Genomic DNA, 20,588 nt, shown 5'->3' with positions numbered 1-20,588 from the left:
CCTGGCGTCCTGTGATTCATGGGGTCACAAAGAGTCAGACACGACTGAGCAACTGAACTGAACTGAACTGAACTGAAGGGCAACTAAGCAGATGAACCACAACTACTGAACTCAGATGCCTAGAGCCCCTGCTCTGCAACAGGAAAAGCCGCCCCAAGGAGAAGCCTATACATCGCAGCCAGAGAGTAGACCCTGGAACTAGAGAATGTCCTCATGCAACAAGGAAGAACAATACAGCCAAAACAAATAAAAGTCCCACCCAACGTGGCAGGAAACATTCCGAGAGGGTTGGCAACATCCACCCCACACCTTCCAAGAACTCCCCTCATTTCACTCCAGTCTGTAGAAGAGAGGTGAACCTACCTTGGTCCTGGCTATGGTGTTCATACACCGGGGTGCTGTCCGCCAGGATGACCAGGAGGAAGAGAAGGGCTGCGGAGAGGCAGAGCCGGTTCATCTTCGTGGCCTTGCAGGAGGGCTCCTGAGGATGCTAGGGATGGACTGGGCTTTTAATATCCTGGCTGAAAGGTTGGATCAGGTGATGAGGAAGGGAGTGAGACAGGGGAGGAGCTGGGTCAGTCCTGTTCATTGTGAAATGCCCCCACCTAACCATGCCTCTTGCTTCTGTCTGCAGCGGGTCAAATGTCCAGTAACAGCAGTTCTCAGACTTGACTATGCCTGTGCGTCGTGTGTAAACACAGATTGTGATCAGATAGATGGAGTTTTGTTCAATGTGCTCACTCAGGGAGCATCTGAGCACCTAGGGCAGTGTATGACACATGATGGATGGCTAGTGAGGGGATGAGAACAAATCAAAGATGTATAGGTGATCGGCAGTGTGTGAGCCTAGGTCCTCCTTTCCAGCCTCCTGTAGGTGTCATCACATCTGGGCCTCAATGCCCTTAGCCCCCTCACCTAGCTCAATGGACAGGTGTGACACGGGTCACCTTACTCCTGCACTGGATGGGCATCTGCCCTTCACGAGGGACTGGTCCAGGCAGGAACCTAACTGGGGAAGGTGGTGTCCTCCTGGGTTGTAATCCTGTTTACTGCTTCACATAAGGAATAAGGGGAGGGGCGGACAGGGGGGAAGCAGAGAGCTGAACTCGTCTCCACAGCATGACCACCAGCCGTCCTCAACTGGTTTCACAAACAGGAGAGCTGTCTGCCCGAGTGGACCTCAGGAGACCATGGAAGTTTGCCTGAAGCCACCCCCTGCAGCCACTCCAGTCCTCTCTCCCGGTGGTTTCGGGGTCATAGGACCTCAGTTTCGGTACCAGTTCTGCCTTTTCCTATCTTTGTACCTGAGGGTATAAATCCCCTAGAGCCCTGTGTTTTCAGCTGTCACATGAGATCAGTGCTGCCCACATCATGGGGTTGCTATGGAAGCAACAGACACAACAAACATATGTTCCTACTCCCTGAGAAGTCAGAATCCTTTGTAATATTAATAACAGCAGCAATCAACCCCGAATATTCATTGGAAGGACTGATGCTAAAGCTGAAGCTCCAATACTTTGGCCACCTGATGCAAGGAGCACAACTCATTGGAAAAGACCCTGATGCTGGGAAAGACTGAAGGCAGGAGAAGGGGGCAACAGGGGATGAGATGGTTGGATGGCATCACCGACTCAATGGACATGGGTTTGAGCAAGCTCCGGGAGATGGTGAAGGACAGGGAAGCCTGGCTTGATGCAGTCCATGGGCTCACAAAGAGTCGGACATGACTGAGATACTGAACTACAACAAATGGGTACAAATCACAACCCACAAATCAAGTGCATGATTCTTCCAGGAATCCTGAAAATGCAGAGAACTGGGAAGGGGTTCTGGGTGCTCTGCCCCACATAATACAGTCCTACGGCCCTGACCCTCATACCAGACACAAATGATAGAGAAGAGTGAGTCTGGGTGTTGTCCCAACTCCAAACATGTGAGGTCTCTGCCAACAGCAACCAGTTCCCCAGCATCCACTGCCCATCTCAGAAGTCAGCGTAGAACCCACAAGGTGAGGGCTGGGTCCCTGAGGACTGCCCATACTTTCAAGTGTTGATCATAAGTCCTGCAGTCACTCACACCTGTGACCAACTGGCTATTAACTCAAAGCTTCCATAACCCACCTCCCATGTTCAATAACTTATTAGAACTACTCCCAGAACTCAGGAAAGCCCTTTACCTGCTGCCCCAAGTTATTATAAAGCATAAAACTCAGGGACAGTCAGATGGAGAAGTGTAGGGTAAGTGGGGAGTTGGGGCTGCTGATCCTCCAAGCCCTCTTGGGACTCCCCCTGCTCTCAGTCTCTTGATGTGATCACCTCCCCTGATGCTCTCTGAACACAATGTTTATGGATTTTAGTTGAGGGTTGGAGGTAAGCAAGTTGATAGATCATTGGCCATTGGTGATTGAACTCAGTATCAGTACCCTCTCCTGTCCTCAGAGGGACAGAGGGTTGACAGTTCTAACCTTCTGAGCACCTAATGGAACATTCTACAGTCCAGTCCCATGCAGATACTATCATCCAGACACTATCTCAGGTCCCATCCTTCACTCATCGCATCATTTATGAAACTATGGAAAATTGCAAGAGTTTCAGAAGTCCTGGGGCATGAACAGTGACAAGGGTCAATTACGGATTTTGTTACGAAACAACAGTGAGGGTCGGGGCAAGGCAGTGACTAAGAATATTGTCTCAGTGATTAGGTCACTGATCAGGTAGAGTCTTTTTTTTTTCCCAAAACTGAACATGCAATGATACCTTTTGAGAGTCAAGGAATGTACCTAGGGTGAAAGTCGCCTAATTTACCATAAGAAATGCAAAGGGTTTGCGGCACACACCCGAGCCCTGCTCCCCAGGCCCTTCCATGAACTCCCCTCATCACCCCCTCCCCGGCCTGTAGAGGAGAGGTGAAGTCAGAACATACCTCAGGGCTGATTCCTGCTTCATCTACTAAGTGCCCAAAGGATGAAAAGGGCTGCAGAGGGGCAGAGCCAGCTCATGCCTGTGGTTAGTGGGAGTACTTGTGAGGACACCTGAGGGCTGACTGAGCTCACACACCAGCTGAGCAGTCAGAACAGATGACAAGGAGGGGAGCAATGGCAGGGGGGAGCTGGGGTCAGTCTTATAAGGCGTGTAATTTCCACACCTCCCATGGTCCTGCTTCTGCCTACTGGGGCCAAATGCCCAGTGACATCAGTTCTTAAGCTTGATATGCCTGTGGGTCTCGTGGAAACACAGGCTGTGATTCCAGAGGTGGAATTTTGTCCAATAAGGTCACTCAGGGACTATCCCAGCACCTAGAGTGGTGCATGACACGTGATGGATGGTCAGTGAGTGGATGAGAGCAGATCACAGAACTGGTAGGTGATCAGTGTTAGCTCAGGTCCTCCTTTAAAGCCTTATACAGGTGTCTTTACATCCTGCCCGCCCCACCCCACCCCATCTTAGCCTCACTTACTTCACAAGGCAGGTGTGACACATCAGGCTTCCTGCAATTATTGTGGCAGCATCTCTACTGAACAGACACCAGCTCTTTACTTGGGACTAGTACAGGCAGATGGTGAGCCAGGGGAAGAGCATCTTCATCTGGGGCACAAGCTCTGGCATTTTGGGTAGAAAAAAGAGTTAGAATGTGGGCAGAAGGGAAGCAGAGAGACAAACATGTCTCCACAGTATGACCATCCACTATGCCTCACTTGGTTTCAATAAAAATAGAGCTCCTGACATGAGCCAAAGATGGAGAAGCTCTATACAGTCAGCACAAACAAGACCAGGAGCTGACTGTGGCTCAGATCATGAACTCCTTATTGCCAAATTCAGACTGGAATTGAAGAAAGTGGAGAAAACCACTAGACCATTCAGGTATGACCTAAATCAAATCCCTTATGACTATACAGTGGAAGTGAGAAATAGATTTAAGGGACTATATCTGATAGACAGATTGCCTGATGAACTATGGACGGAGGTTTCATGACATTATACACGAGACAGGAATCAAGATCATCCCCAAGAAAAAGAAATGCAAAAAACCAAAATGGCTGTCTAAGGAGGCCTTACAAACAACTGTGAAAAGAAGGGAAGCGAAAAGCAAAGGAGGAAAGGAAAGATATACCCATTTGAATGCAGAGTTCCAAAGAATAGCAAGGAGAGATAAGAAAGCCTTCCGCAGCGATCAATGCAAAGAAATAGAGGAAAACAACAGAATGGGAAAGACAAGAGATTTCTTCAAGAAAATTAGAGATACCAAGGGAACATTTCATGCAAAGATGGGCTCAATAAAGGACAGAAATGGTAGGGACCTAACAGAAGCAGAAGATATTAAGAAGAGGTGGCAAGAATACACGGAAGCACTGTACAAAAAAGATCTTCATGACCAAGATAATCACAATGGTGCAATCACTCACCTAGAGCCAGACATCCTGGAATGTGAAGTCAAGTGGGCCTTAGGAAGCATCACTATGAACAAAGGTAGTGGAGGTGATGGAATTCCAGTTGAGCTATTTCAAATCCTGAAAGATGATGCTGTGAAAGTGCTGCACTCAATATGCCAGCAAATTTGGAAGACTCAGCAGTGGCCACAGGACTGGAAAATGTCAGTTTTCATCCAAATCCCAAAGAAAGACAATGCCAAAGAATGCGCAAACTACCACACAATTACACTCATCTCACACGCTAGTAAAGTGATGCTTAAAATTCTCCAAGCCAGGCTTCAACAATACATGAACCGTGAACTTCCAGATGTTCAAGCTGGTTTTAGAAAAGGTAGAGGAACCAGAGATCAAATTGCCAGCATCTGCTGGATCATGAAGAAAGCATGAAGAGAGTTCCAGAAAAACATCTATTTCTGCTTTACTGACTATGCCAAAGCCTTTGACTGTGTGGATCACAATAAACTGTGGAAAATTCTGAAAGAGATGGGAATACCAGACCACCTGACCTGCCTCTTGAGAAACCTGTATGCAGGTCAGGAAGCAAGATTTAGAACTGGACATGGAACAACGGACTGGTTACAAATAGGAAAAGGAGTACGACAAAGCTGTATATTGTCACCTGCTTATTTAACTTCTATGCAGAGTACATCGTGAGGAATGCTGGGCTGGAGGAAGCACAAGCTGGAATCAAGATTGCCAGGAGAAATATCAATAACCTCAGGTATGCAGATGACACAACCCTTATGGCAGAAAGTGAAGAAGAACTAAAGAGCCTCTTGCTGAAAGTGAAAGAGGAGAGTGAAAAAGTTGGCTTAAAGCTCAACATTCAGAAAACTAAGATCATGGCATCCGGTCCCATCACTTCATGGCAAATAGATGGGGAAACAGTGGAAACAGTGTCAGACTTTATTTTTCTGGGTTCCAAAATCACTGCAGATGCTGATTGCAGCCATGAAATTAAAAGACACTTACTCCTTGGAAGGAAAGTTATGACCAACCTAGACAGCATATTAGAAAGTAGAAACATTACTTTGTCAACAAAGGTCGGTCTAGTCAAGGCTATGGTTTTTCCAGTGGTCATGTATGGATGTGAGAGTTAGACTATAAAAAAAGCTGAGCACCAAAGAATTGATGCTTTTGAACTGTGGTGCTGGAGAAGACTCTTGAGAGTCCCTTGGACTGCAAAGAGATCCAACCAGTCCATCCTAAAGGAGATCAGTCCTGGGTGTTCATTGGAAGGACTGATGTTGAAGCTGAAACTTCAATACTTTGGCCACTTGATGCGAAGAGCTGACTCATTTGAAAAGACCCTGATGCTGGAAAGATTGAGGGCAGGAGGAGAAGGGGATGACAAAGGATGAGATGGTTGGCTGGCATCATCGACTCGATGGACATGGGTTTGGGTGGACTCCGGAAGCTGGTGATGGACAGGGAGTCCTGGCGTGCTGCTGCTCATCGGGTTGCAAAGAATCGGACACGACTGAGAGACTGAACTGAACTGATACTTGCTGTGGTCCCCATGCCTCATTTTCCTCATCTATAATGAAGCAGATACTATGTTTTCCCAAAGTTCCTCCCTTCTTCATATTCCCAGAGGAAGAGCAGGAAAACTTCATCAGAGTTCCTCTACTTGGGAGAGTGGGAAGCTGCCAAGTTAGGAAACGAATACAGCAACTAAGTGCCATCTCTGTCCTCCATTTCCTCCCTTGAAGGATTCTTAGGATGGTTAATAGAGTAATGCAGGCAAAATGCTAACACAGAACCTGTATGCAGGTCAGGAATCAATAGTCAGAACTGGACATGGAACAACGGACTGGTTCCAAATAGGAAAAGGAGTACGACAAGGCTATATATTGTCACCTTGCTTATTATCAGAACCTGGCACACTAAACGGTAGCTGTCCCGCTTTAACTGAAGTAAGACACCCCCTCCCCACATGTGACTTCAGGGAATCAGATTCCTTAGAAAGATGAACAACTGAACCTTATGCACTTTCTCCTTCTGAGAGTCCAGGAGAACAGCCTGTCCCCAAATTTGAACTAGACTTAGAAGTAAGGAATAAAAGCTTTCACACTGATGTGTCCGTTTCCCAGGATTTTGTGTAACTTGGGGTGGCTATTAAGAGGTCGCTGATGGGTTTGCTTCCTCTACCTGGTAGGGCACAGTCTGTGGACTGGGAAAGGGGAGGCACCCACTGCTCTGCAGAACAGAGAGAAGGACCACCATTTCCAAGGACCCTATTGGTAAACATTTGTAGTTGAAAACAGCAGACTCCACTGCCCTCAGTTTAGTTTTGAATATGCATTTATTGAAATATAAGCCACAGTGTTTGAAAATACAGAAAGGAAAACATCTTTATGGGAAAAGGGTTTTTTTTTTTTTTAATTGCAAAGACTTCTCTCATTACTGATGCTGAGAAATGGATGCCAGAAATTCCACCAAGGCCTCACACAAGGAGAGCAGTGATGGCGTGGAGGGGGATGAAGGTGAGGATGCCATGAGTATGTGGGTTGAGACAACAATCTTGGTGTCAAACCTCAGGCTCTGTAGTTACTCTGGTAGAGAGGAATGTGCTCCTCCTGCACTCCTTCCTTCCTCACATAATTATGAACTGCTTCCTTCATGCTAGGAACTGTGCTAAGTGCTCAGGATAAAGGGAAGACATGCTGCCATGGTGCTTAGAGCCAACTGGATAAGACAGAACTAAGGTGCATAGACCCGTGTTGTTCAGTCACTAAGTCGTGTCTGACTCTGCGACCCCATGGACTGTAGCCCACCAGGCTCCTCTGTCCATGGGATTTTCCAGGCAAGAACACTGGAGTGGGTTGCCATTTCCTTCTCCAGGAGATCTTCCTGACCCAGGGATTGAACCCAGGTCTCCCGCATTGCTTTTACCATCTGAGCCACCAGGGAAGTCTCTCAGCATCATGGAGGAAAGGAAATAGGCAGGCTTTGCTGAGGAAGGTAGGGGAGAGAAGAAATGTGAGGAGACTGAACTGTTTCAGGAGCAGCCACAGCCCAGACTTTCATGGGTCCTCCTCGGACTTCAGAGTTTTGGAGGATGACTCTTCCCATGACCTCTGCAAGAAAAACAAAAAAAGGAACTTCCTGAGTGACTTCACTGTAGCCCCAAACCTAGATACTGTTCATCTTGACAGATCCTAGATTTTCAAAAGAAGTGTGAAACCAACAAAAAGGCAGTGAATTTTCCAAGCCTGGATGCGGGGAGGCACTCAGGAGCACTGCAGACCTGCCCTGGAGGATGGCTGAATCAGTGTTCCCAACTGAGAAAGGGGAGCATGTGATCAGGCTGAGATGATCACAAAGAGGCCTCTGGGGTGACCTTCTGCCGTTCTCTCCCTGGAGAACTCGCTCAGCGTGTGGTTTCACAGGACACTGCGGCCTCTTCCGGCAGCAGCGAGGAGGAAGCCGCTGTGCAGGGTGAATGGTGTGCGGCCCCTGAGCTCCGCCCCTTTCCCCAGCCCTTCCCCTCCCACCCTGCCCCGCCCCTGTCTTACTTCCGGGACCCTGCCGCGTGACAGCAGGTCTTCATGCACTGCGCCATGGTGTAGAAGTTATTCAGGTTCCCTTTGCAGCCACCGTAGAAAAAGTGTTGGCAGTGCCCGGTCTTGGCATCGTAGAAGTACCTGATCTTCTTACCCTTGCAGGGACCTATTATTTTAGGCTTCAGGCAGAAGGCAGGCCTAGAAGCTGCTGGAATGAGAGGAACAGTGGCTTAGTTATGAAGATGGTCATCACAACTCCATATACGGTCAACGACTAGAACTGTCAGTTTGTTTGCAATAGAGAATGTTGGAGTTGTGGGGGATGGTCAAATTGAGAAGGCCATTGAAAACTTCCTTCCTGGGACAGAATTATGAATGCTGCTAGATGTAACATGAGATAGTAATCATGTTCAAATATATATATATATATATATCTTCTCATTAAGTATTTTAAGGAAACTTGGTATAATGCCTTTGATTAGCCTTAAAAGTTCTATAAGACTTCTGAGGTGGTTCAGTGGTTAAGAACCTCCTTCCAACTAAGGAATCCTGGGTTTCATCCCTTGCCAGGGAACTAAGGGCCCATATGCCATGGGACAACTAAGCCGGCGGGCCACAATTACTGAGCCTTCAACCCTGCAACTAAGACCCAATGTATCCAAATTAATGTATATGTGTGTGCGCACATGTGCATGCCAAGTCACTTTGGTCGTGTTGGACTCCTTGTGACACTACAAACTGTAGCCCACCAGGCTCATCTGTCCAACGGATCCTCCAGGCAAGAACACTGGAGTGGGTTGCTGTGCCCTCTTCCAGGGCATCTTCCCAACCCAGGGATTGAACCCAGGTCTCTGGCATCTCCTGTATTGGCAGGTGGGTTCTTTACCACTAGCACCACCTGGGAAGCCAAAAATAAATACACAAATGCTCAAAACAAAACCCACAACTTTAAAACAAGAAAAAGAGCTCAGAGGTGAAAATATTTGCTATAGGTCAGTAATTACTGGGTCTTGATACCTTGGTTTTATAATACTATTCTCTGTGCTTATGTGCATGTTAAAAACTTTCCACCATTAATAAAAAATGTGAAGGAAACATGCTGTAATGGGAAAAGTCATGAAGAAAACATACCGATGTGTTTACTTTGGATACCTCAGGAGGATTCTATATATTGAATAATGATATGCTGATATTGTGATTATAAGAAGAAGTATATGGTTTTTTAAATTTTTTTCCTAACACTAAGTTCCTAAAAACGTTGGTATTTCTTATGTGATGAGAACAATAAAAGTGTCTTTTGGTATGTGACATCAATGATTTTGGAAAGACCCTCTTAACCCCAGCATGGGCTCTGAATCCACAGGAAGGACTGTCTGGCAGGAGGGATGGTTGGAACTTTCCTTCCTACCCTCCTCCTTGGTCTTTTGTCCTCTGTCCTCCTCCTCCTCCTCGCCTCCACCTCAGGGAGAGGAGAGGAGCTGTCGGTTGAACAGTCACCAATAGCTAATGATTTAATGCATCATGACTAAGTAATGAAGCCTCCACAGAAACCTCAGAGCAAGACATTCATATTATTCAAGAACCCTGAGATCGATTCAGAGAACATAAATAAACGCTCCATCAGGGCTCATGTGGACCACTGCAGCAGTCTGCTCCCTGGGCCTCCGTGTCTACCCTTCATCCCCTAGAGGGCACTCCGCACTGCAGCCTCAGGGATCCTGTTACTATTGATTCCTACCCCCATTGCTCCCATGACCAATCCCTCAGTGACTCCCTGTTTGTCTGGGAGTCAAATTTTGATCTTAATAAGTCCTGTGGGACTTAGTAAGTCTCTTGTGAGACTCCTCATAACCCACCCCCATGGCCTCTCGGCTTCATAGCCTTCCACTCCCCTCCCCTCCACCCACCCAGCTCCATCCACCCTGGTCCTGGCTGCTGTTCCAACACACCAGGCACGTTACTTCTGCAGCCTCTGCTCAAAGCCTCCTTATCACAGGTTTCCCTGACCCTGGAAAGAAAAAGCAAAGCATCCCTCTCTACCTTCAGGAAACTTATAATCTACCATAGGATTTCTCCCCTCTGCAATTGTTTGTCTCCCTTCTTGAAGGCAAATTGTTTTGCCATATTTTTTTCACAGCTGTTTCCCCACCCCAAGAACAATGCTTTGTAGGGACTTAGTAACTTCCATCTTCATTCTCTCAGCAAGTACACGGCCTTTGAATAGAATGAATATGACTTGAATTCCTTTTAGTAAACAAATCTACTTGATGATCAGGCACATCAGACTCTGCACAGAGAGGGCTCAAAACTGTCCTCAGTTCAGATGCCAGCCCCGTGATCCTGAATAACTCACACTTGTGACCACCTGGCTAAAAGTCGAAGGTACCACGACCCCTCTTCCATCTTCAGTCACTCAGTAGAACCAGTGACTGAATTCAGGAAAGCACTTCACTTACTTTCCCCAGAAATTTAGAAAGGAGGCAACTCAGAGAGGGAGAAAAAGAGGAGACGTGTAGGTCAAAGGGGGAATGGAGGTGTGTGAAGCCTTCATGCCCTAGTGAGCACGGACCCTCACATCACCTCCTCTCCCTGAAAATACTCTGAACCCCAATGTTCGTCTCCCTGAAAATACTCTGAACCCCAACGTTTACGGATATTACTGAGTTTTCAATAAATCTGCATATTGATTGAGTTGTCAGCTGTTGATAATTGATCCCAGTTAGTATCCTCCACTCTCCCCAGAGGAGCCAGCATGGTGAAGGGGACTGAAGGTTCAAACCTTTATAAGGTGGTTTAAATTTTTTTTTAGACCAGTCCGTACCTGAATGCTTCTCATTTCGTCTTCCACAAGTAATCCCATAACCTATGAAAGACAGTAAATTCCTAGAGTTTGAGGAGGCCCGGACCAAGAACCAGGAAAACGATCAAAAGCAGATAATAAAGTAACAGTCAAAGGGGACAAGGGAAAGGGCTTGAAGACTTTACTAATATTGTACCAGACTTGGTTGCATGAGCCAACCACGCAAGGGCTGTGTTTCTTTCCTTTCCCTGAAGTTGCTCTGCTCAGTGGTCTTATATCTTTCTGATTAATTTTAGTAATAAAGAAATATCATTACATGATACTTAAATATTCTTTCTTGCCCAAGGAAGGTACTCAGACATATTTTTTCAAAATTAACACATCTAAAAAGTAAAAAATGGACAAAAGTTGTCATGAAATGTGATAAAACTCTTTATATTCCTGACAGGTAATCATTTCAAAAAACCCATGGAGCATGTACCCCTGTTCAGATGAGGAAACTGCAGATGACTTGCCCCAGGACACAAGACATGGTAGTAGGAGGGTCAGGACAAGGTACTGTCCAGTCACAACCCACTTGACACACTTTCTGATTTGGCCAGGAAATCTGAAAATACACATAACTGGTAAGAGTTTCTGGATATTTTCATTCCTCCCCTGTATCCGCGTTTCACCTCAGCCCCCAAATCACAATGTAGAGTGAGTTTGAGTTTTTCTTTGACACCAAATGTGTGATGTCTCTACCAACACCAACCAATTCCCCAAACACCCACTGGGTGTCGCATAGTCAATTTACTTCTGATAGTGTATGGGTGGACTTGGTGCAAAATCCTGTTGGTTGAGGGCTCTTACTGTCCTCAGTTCAGATATGAGTCATGTGATCTCAAATAATTCATGCTTGTGACCAACTGGGTGAAAGTCAGAGCTTCCATGACCCCTACCTCCATGCTCAATAACTCTACAGAACCAGCGACTGAACCCAGGAAACACCTCACTCATTATACCCATATTATTATAAAGAAATAAAACTCAGGGACAGTGAAATGGAGGAGACATGTAGGGCGAAGGCGGAGAGGAGGCGTGTGGAGCCTCCGTACCCCAGTGAGCCCAGCACCCTCACATCACCTCCTTGTGTTTATCACCCTGAAAGCTCTCTAAACACCAGTGTTTATGGGTTTCTATTTAGGCTTCAAATCAAAGGCATATTGATTGATCTGTGGTCATTGGTGATTGATTGAGTCTCAGTGTCCTCCCCTCTTCCCAGAAATGCTGTCATGGGGCCTGGTGAAAATTCTAACTTGCAAATGCCTGTTTGGAGATAAGCGCAGTTCTGAAGTTATTGTCAGTTGCTGTCCATGACTTATCTCATGACCTATGAAAAACAGTGAATTCCAAGAGGTTCAAAAGGCCTGCCTCATGAATCAGTCAAGGATCAAATATATATCTTTGCATTACCCTACAGTGAGGATCAGAGACACTGCACTGACCAGGAATAGAGTCTCAGGGAGGTGGTCACTGATCTGGTACTTTACCTGGATATATATTCTTTTAATTCTGATTTTCATTTTTTTCCATGTTGAGAGTGGTGAAATGTTCTTGGAGTTAAAACTGCCCAATTTCCCAGGAGAAATCCAGAGAGAGCTGGCAGCACCCACCCCACCCATGCCCCCCGCCCTTTCCATCAACTCCCCTCATTTCCATCCAGTCTGTACAGGAAAGGTGAGCCTGGACCTACCTTGGTCCTGGGTATGCTGTTCATACCCTGGGGTGCTGTCCACCAGGATAACCAGGAGGAAGAAAAAGGCTGCGAAGAGGCAGAGCCGGTTCATCTTGGTGGTGGCCTTGCAGGAGGGCTCCTGAGGATGCTGGGAATGGACTGAGCTTTTAATATCCTGGCCGGGGGGTGAGATCAGGCGATGAGGAGGGAAGAGAAGAAGGGGAGGAGCTGGGTCAGTCCTGTTTATTGTGCAATCTCCACCTGACTTCCTGTTTCTGGTTGTTGGGGCCAAATACCAAGTAACAGCGCTTCTTAGACGTGACTCCACTTGTGGGTCTCCTGTGAACACAGATCGTGATTCCAATATGGTCACTCAGGGAGCGTCCCAGCACTGGAGCAGTGCCTGACACATGATGGACGGTCAGTGAGTGGATGAGAGCCGATCAAAGGACAAATAGGATATCAGCCCTGTGTTAGCTCACCAACAAACCACTGTGTGAGCTCAGCCTCCTGCAGGCATCATCACATCTTGGGATCAACACCCTTCATCCATCTCCACCCCCCTCACCTAGCTTAGAAGACAGGAGCGACACAGCATACCTTTGTGCAACCATTGCCACAGCTTCTCCACCCTTGCCCTTTACTTGCCACTGGTCCAAGCAGAACTCAGCTGCAGAAGATAATGTTCTGCTTGAGCAGCCACCCTATTTTCTGGGTAAAAAGGAGTAAGGGGAAAGGCAGAGAAGGGGTAGGGAGCTGACCACGTCTCTGAAGCATGACCACCCCCATCCCTCAATCTGTTTTCACAACTAAGAGTGTGCCTTGCCTGAGTGGAACTCAGGGGGCCTTGGAGGATCCACTGCAACCTCCCCTTCCCCCTGCTCTCTCCTCCAGTGGCATCGGGGTCACAGGACCTCAGTCCCAGTTCCAGCTCTGCCTTTTCCTAACTCTGTGCCTAAGCATGTGAATCTCCCAGAGTCCATGTCTTCAGGTGTCACATGATATCAGCGCTGCCCACATCATGAGGTCGCTGTGGAAGCAACGGACACAACGGACATACGTTCGTTTTCCCTGAGATGTCAAAGTCCCTTGTACTATTAATAATAATAGCAATAAGTAATTACAGTGGGTACAAACATAGGTTTTTATATGTTAAGCATTATCCTAAGCACTTGACATGTATTAACTCCAATAACTTTCAAAAATCCTAAAAGAGGGGGTGAGGAACTCTTGGCATTTCTTCATTTACAGAGGAGGAGCCTGAGGTGCAAGCAAATAAAGTGATTTGCCTAAAACCATCGAGCGGAGACAGAGGACTTGAGGTCAGGGTTCTGGTTTCCGAGTCTGTGCAAGTGCACGCAGTCTCACGGTTGGCTGAAAACCACGGTGCACACGTGAGGGGTAACACCCCCGCAGTCCCTTCACTCATGCCTGCACACTCACTCCCAGTTACAGTCGCTTACCACAAGCCCCCATGTGCTCAGTCATTCACACATTCTGTTCACACACACACACACACAGACACATGCACAGAAACACGCACACACACAAACACACGCACACAGACACACACACACAGACACACACAGACTCACACAGACACACGGACACACACACACAGACACACACACAGACACACACACAGACACACGCACACACACCCCATGTTCCACTCCAGGCTCAAGGAGAAGCGAGCTGGGCCCAATGCCCAGAAGCCCGAGGAGCAAGTCCAGCCAAATGTCAAGCAGACACAGAGCTGGGTGATGAGCTGCAGAGGACACGGGGGGCTGCCTTCCTGCACAGACACCCTTTCCCTGGAGAAGGGCAGGAGCTCTCAACACCGAGCTGCCCCAGGACAGAAGGGCATCGGGAGTGAGTGACTCACTGAACAAGCCACTGTGAGTGGAGGGTCTGCTCTCCCCTGAGACATTCCACATGCATGATTTCATTTAGCCTCAAGTCAGTCCTGCAGCATCTGGGTTCTCATCCCGTTGTGTCAGAGAAGTAAAACCACTTGCTCAGGACACACAGGTGGTAGGATTCCAGTTCAGGAGGCCCTCTGGCCCTGCCCCTGTTCCCCTCAGTCTATCCACCCGAGACCAGGCAGCGGCAGAGACTCGTCTTTCTACCCTCTCCTCTCTCATCTGTCTGTCTTTGTCTCCCAGTGTCCTCCTTTCCTGGTCCTCGTCACTCTGGCCCAGGTTAGACGCCCCCTGATGGGCTCAGCCTGCCTTCCCCTCCCCGCTCCAGCTCATGCATGACAGAGGCCCCTAGTTACAAACCTCCCCAGCCTCTGCATGCATCTTCAGAGAAATAACGAGGCAAGAACCTCACAGGCAGTGTATTCTGGATAAAGATCCAAGCCTGTGGGGCTCCAGATCATATCTCTGCTTCTACTCCACAGCTCTTCCCTCTGAAGCAGAAGACTCTTGGATCCCATGCTATCTAAGGTCACATGGTGAAATGGACGGAATGTACCCGGGCAGACAGAAGGTGCTCAGATGTTTGAAATGCTGTGCGCTCTGAGAGGGACATTCACATCCAAGTCATGAGCAAACACTTTCTTACTATGTGATATAATAGCACCTCACTTTTTGGACCTACAGAGCCTTCCTTCTTAAATGTGAGGTCATGAATAATGTTTTATAAGGATTATTTTAAGTATTGAAAGGAAGAGCATAAACAAAAGATTGCACTTCTGGCTAGAATATATCAACAACTGTTAGCCCACACAGTACATTTCACAATTTTGAAAAGTTTGCCAGGATTTAACAGTAGGAGTTTTACAGAAAATGAATTTCTAGCACTGTTTGAAAAAGTAAGCCATCTGGTAACAACACAGTCCTGCAATTAAGGGCAGTGGATCGCAACTCTGAGTGAGCACCAGAATCCCTTAGCCTTTTGGTCAAACACAGATCTGAGAGCTCCACCTTCTGAAGTCTGATTTGGGAGGACAGGAGTGGGACCTCAGTGTCCGCATCTACCAGTTTTCCGGGGCTGAGGGTGCTGCTCAAGGGACCATGCTCTGAAAGCCGTGAACTGAGGGAGAGCTGCTCTCTTCTCAGGAGGCGAGCTTTCTCCAGTTTCCATAATCCCCATGGTTCCTTTCTGTCCTCCTGCTTCCACCCCCACTCCAAATACTCCCATCCCCATTACTCACCTAGCCTGGAGGGCATTTTGGGCTTCCCTGATAGCTCAGTTAGTAAAGAATCCACTGTGGGAGACCTGGGTTCGATCCCTAGGTTGGGAAGATCCCCTAGAGAAGGGAAAGGCTACCCACTCCAGTATTCTGGCCTGGAGAATTCCATGGACTGTACTGGAGATTTCCATGGGGTTGCAAAGAGTCGGACACTACTGACTCACTCCCTTCCCTGGAGGGCATTTAACTTTATGACCTGTAGAGAAGACTCATAATAAGTGTTCAGGGAAAAGTAGCTTTTTATTATTTAACCATCTTAGGAGTTAAGTTTCAACGTTCATATTTTAGAGATGAAGAAACAGAACTACAGCTAAGGCTTCCCTGGTGGTTCAGACAGTAAGGAATCTGCCTAGAATGCAGGAGATCCAGATTCGATCTCTGGAGAATGGAATGGCAATCCATTCCAATATTCTGGCCTGGAGAATTCCATGGGCAGAGGAACCTGGAGGGCTACAGTCCATGGGATTGCAAAGAGACGGACATGACTGAAAGACTAACACGCACACAAGGAAAGGTGACTTGCTGGAGGAATTATAGGTCAAAAAACAGGAGGAAGACGCATGCCAACATCTGTTAGTTGTGTTTCCCCATTACTTGGATGTTACCAAAATACAAACAACACCCAGGCAATAATATCTAATATTAACATTGATGATCTGTCAAAGATTTTGGGTGAGACTTCATGAGTATCAAATCATATTTATCAAGAAAAAGAGGTGGGTCCCAGCAGTTCTGGCTGCAGGAGGAGGGGCAGCATCCAGGCACTCAGGTTTCAGAAGGTTCTGGAGGTGATGGTGGGGCAGAGGATGAAGGTGAGGAGGCAGTGAGGAAGAAGAGTAGGACAAGATCCTGGATTCAATCCCAGGCTCTATAGGCACTCCAGTCATGTGCAGCTTAGCTCCTGCATTCCTTCCTTCCTTCCTCCGATGTTCATGGACTGTATCCTTTGTGCCAGGAGCCACACGGCATTCTAGGGATAAAGAGAAGACTTGCTCTCATGGTGCTTAGAGTCAACTGGATGAGCCAGAACTAAGGCAAGCAGGCCCATAGGGGGAAGGGAAGAGGAAGATTTCTGCTGAGGAGGGGAGGGTTGAGAAGGAAAAGGCGGAGGCTGAAATTTTTCAGAAGCAGCCAGAAGACAGCCCTGAGTGAATCCCCCTCCTACTTCAGCATCTCAGGGGAGCACAGTTCACAGGTTCTCTGTAAAAGAGAAGGAACCTGCTGATTGACATCTCTGAAGGCCCAGACCTGGACACTGTACACCCTGACAGGTCCTAGACCATCCCAGAAATGTGCAACCACAGTCCTCCCAGGACCAGGGTAACCAACAAAAGGCAAGGGAGTTTTCCAGGCCGAGGTGGGGCACTGAGGAGCACTCCAGACCTGCTCTGCAGAGTGACTGACTCCGTGTTCCCATCTGAAAAATGGGAGCATGTGAGTGCTGGGGTCCTTTAATGGACTGGAACCTGGTGGTCCAGAGTCAACGATAAGAAAATGAAAGAGAGAAAGAGGCTGATATTTCCTGGTTTACACAGAGAACCAATAAAGCCCTTGACACAGGGCTTACATCACTCACGAAGGCACAGGGTGCTCCCTCGAGGGGGTGAAGGCACAGGGCGCTCCCTTGAGGGGGTGAAGGCACAGGGCACCTTCTCAAGGAGGTCTTAGAATCCCGGGCAGGAGAGTGAGCATGACGGGTTTCTACGCTCAAGAGAATTAGCTGGGGAGAGAGAGAAACAAAGAAGATATGGGGACCTAAGCTATGATGGAGCAAAGATGCTTTAATGATCTTTCTGTGAGTATATATAGGCTGTTGTACAAGAAATTTCTTTCGACAATGATAAAGACCAGAAAACCAAACGTATAGCAGCCGTTACCAAGGGAACAAGGGATTAATAATGGTCACAAGGTCAGGAAACAATCCATATCTCAAGAAAGGGGATCAAGACTAAGCAGTTTTGTCATAAAGAGAATGTTTACTAAAGGAGATTCAAGCCTGTCTCACATGATGACCTCAGTCCTGGGAGCAGCTTGCTACTCCACTTGATAAAGAACAAAGGATTTATGAGAAACAGCACGTAGGAATCCTCCTGTTAAACACTCACTGACATATGAGTAGAATCAGATTATGCTGATGGGGCTTCTAGGGGTGACCTTTTGCCACACTGGCCCATGGAGGACATGTTCAGTCCACAGATACTACAGCCACTTCTCCAGGGAGGCATCGAGGGAAAAAGTCACTGGGGTGTTGTGAGGGGTGTGTGGTTCCCTGAGTTCCATCTCTTTCTCTTTTCCCTCCCACCCTACCCTGCCCTCTGTCTTTCCCCAGTACCCCATAGCACTATCACAAGTCCTCACTCAGTTCTCCCTGATCTTGAAGTTGCTGTTTTTAGCATTGCAGCTGCCATGTTAAAAGGTCTTCCAGAACCTGGGCTGGGCAATGTAGAAGTGTTTGAATATTTTGGCCTTGCTTGAATCCATGTATGGAGGACAAGGCAGAAGTTCAGTTCAGTTCAGTTCAGTCACTCAGTCGTGTCCGACTCTCCGCGACCCCATGAATCACAGCACGCCAGGCCTCCCTGTCCATCACCAACTCCCGGAGTTCACTCAAACTCATGTCCACAGAGTCGGTGATGCCATCCAGCCATCTCATTCTCCGTCGTCCCCGTCTCCTCCCACCCCCAACCTTTCCCAGCATCAGAGTCTTTTCCAGTGAGTCAACTCGTCACATGAGGTGGCCAAAGTATTGCAGTTTCAGCTTCAGCATCAGTCCTTCCAATGAACACCCAGGATTGATCTCCCTTAGAATGGACTGGTTGGATCTCCTTGCAGTACAAGGGACTCTCAAGAGTCTTCTCCAACACCACAGTTCAAAAGCATCAATTCTTCGGCGATCAGCCTTCTTCACAGTCCAACTCTCACATCCATACATGACCACGGGAAAAACCATAGCCTTGACTAGACGGACCTTGCTGTGGGAATGTAGGCATGGGAGGGTCAGATAGGAGGATGGTCATCACAGCTCAGTCTGCAAGATGAACAACTGAAATCCCCAGTTTGTTTGCAATAGAGAGTGGTAGGGGTGTGAAATGTGAAATGGCTGTTTGATACCCTCCTTTCCAGGACATTATTATTAATATGGGTAGGCATGATAATAACAGGGTAATATTGTAAATAATTCCATATTATTACTGAATATTCATAGATGAATTGTCATGATGCCATTGATTGGCATCAAAATGCATCAAGAAGGAGGATATATGTTCTCAACATATGTTCTCCATATGTTGATAATGACTGGAACTAGACAATAGTCCATGGGTTTATAATACTATTTTCTGTACATATGTGTGTGGTTGACAGTTTCCACCCTGAAATGAAAGTGTGAGGGCATAATGCAGTAGTGGAGAAATGCATGGAAGAAAACACAGCAGTGTGTTTACTTTGGTTACATCTTGGACAACGGCATAAAGGAATATTGAGGGATATTGATACGGCAACTTTCATAAGAAATACGAATTTGGTCTTCATCCCGTTCCTGGCACAGAGCTCCTAATACACAGTTGAACTTTCCTGAGAGATGACAGCAACAAAGAGTCTTTTATCAAGTGAAGGAGGTGACTAGTAAAGCCTCAACCTAACCCAGGAATGGGGATTTGTTGCCTGGGGATGCAACACCTTCCCAAAATTCTGGGGTCAGAATTTTCTTTTCCCCTTTCCCCTTCCCCTGCCTCCACTCCTCAGGGTGGGGAGAGGGGCTAGAGGTTGAATCAATCATACATGTCTAAAGATTTAATGCATCATGCATTGTACTTCGACAGAGCAATCATTCATGTAATCAAGAGAACTGAGATCGACCCCGGGACCAACACAGGTACACACTGCATCTTGACTCACCTGGACCACTGCAGCAGCCTGCCCGGGATCCTCTGTCTCTGCCTTTTGCTCCCTAGAGGTCACTCTCCACACTGCGGCCACAGGGATCCTGTTAAAACTGGAGTCCTATCCCATTGTTGGGCTTCCCTAATGGCTCAGAGGGTAAAGAATCAGCCTGCAATTAGGGAGACCCAGGTCCGATCCCTGGATTGGGAAGATCTCCTGGAGAAGGGAATGGCAATCCACTCCAGTATTCTCTTGCCTGGAGAATTTCATGGACAGGAACCTAGCGGGCTACAGTCCATGGGGTTGCAGAGAGTCAGACACGACTGAATGAGTAACACTTTCATCCCATTGTTCCCATGACCAATCCCTTACGATTTCCCAGCTCTCTCAGAGTCAAATTCTGATTCTTAGGAAGTCCTACAAGGCTCCTCATGACCTGCCCCCGTGGCCTCTCTGCCTCATCCCCTTACACTCCCCTCCCCTCACCCCCTCAGCTCCAGCCACCCTGGTCCTGGCTGCTGTGCAAACACACCAGGCTCCTTTTTGGCAGCCTCTGCTCAAGGCCTCTTTATTCCAGTATTTCTTTGACTTCTACAGCCTCCTGTATCCCCATCACCCTCTTTCTACAAAACACTCATCACCACCTGGCATGGGATTTTCCAGGCTTTATTGTCTATCACCCTCTTAGAAAGCATATTATCTTACTAATTTTCCTTTCTACTGCTTTCCTACACCAAGAAATGTAAGTTTTAGGGGGAAAAAAGCATGAGTATTTAATGAATATTTGTCAAGGGGATGAATTTCCCGTATCATCCTCATGCCAAGCTCACAATCATTGAAGAGACTGGAGATAATAAAACTCCAGTTTGATGATGAAGCTTATTTATATAATTATGGGTCTCTTCTAACACCCTACATCATTATAGGAAGATGAAAATAATAGTCTGACTGGAAGGAAAGAATATGAGCCTTGAGTTTTGACTAATACAGTGCCAGCCTGGAAAAAGCTGTCTTGGCCCCATGAGCAAATCACAGAGGTCCTGCATTTCCTACTC

General features: G+C 47.3%; 1 protein-coding gene across 1 annotated transcript; it reads right to left on the bottom strand.

Moving 5' to 3' along the window:
• Positions 1 to 6,726: 6,726 nt before the first annotated feature.
• On the bottom strand, positions 6,727 to 12,668 carry LOC129555914 (spleen trypsin inhibitor I-like). The gene is made up of 4 exons (XM_055425874.2): positions 12,471 to 12,668; positions 10,757 to 10,798; positions 7,948 to 8,143; positions 6,727 to 7,509 (listed from the first exon to the last, which is right to left on the bottom strand). Exons 1-4 carry the CDS (start codon positions 12,562 to 12,564, stop codon positions 7,476 to 7,478), a joined length of 366 nt encoding a protein of 121 aa, XP_055281849.2. The 5' UTR covers positions 12,565 to 12,668; the 3' UTR covers positions 6,727 to 7,475.
• Positions 12,669 to 20,588: the final 7,920 nt, after the last annotated feature.

The sequence above is a fragment of the Moschus berezovskii genome, chromosome 15 (genome assembly GCF_049115385.1).
Source record: "Moschus berezovskii isolate FMDL1 chromosome 15, NW_MosBer_1.0, whole genome shotgun sequence".
Classification (NCBI taxonomy): Eukaryota; Metazoa; Chordata; class Mammalia; order Artiodactyla; family Moschidae; genus Moschus; species Moschus berezovskii.
Note: the sequence above shows the minus strand (reverse complement) of the source record. Positions and strands in the feature narration are given on the sequence as shown.

Coding starts and splice junctions, on each gene's coding strand:
- LOC129555914 (XM_055425874.2), bottom strand. CDS start 12,564: ATGAACCGGCTCTGCCTCTTCGCAGCCTTTTTCTTCCTCCTGGTTATC. Junction 10,799..12,470: donor ACAGCATACCCAGGACCAAG/GTAGGTCCAGGC, acceptor TGTCTTTCATAG/GTTATGGGATTACTTGTGGA. Junction 8,144..10,756: donor ACGAAATGAGAAGCATTCAG/GTACGGACTGGT, acceptor CTCTCATTCCAG/CAGCTTCTAGGCCTGCCTTC.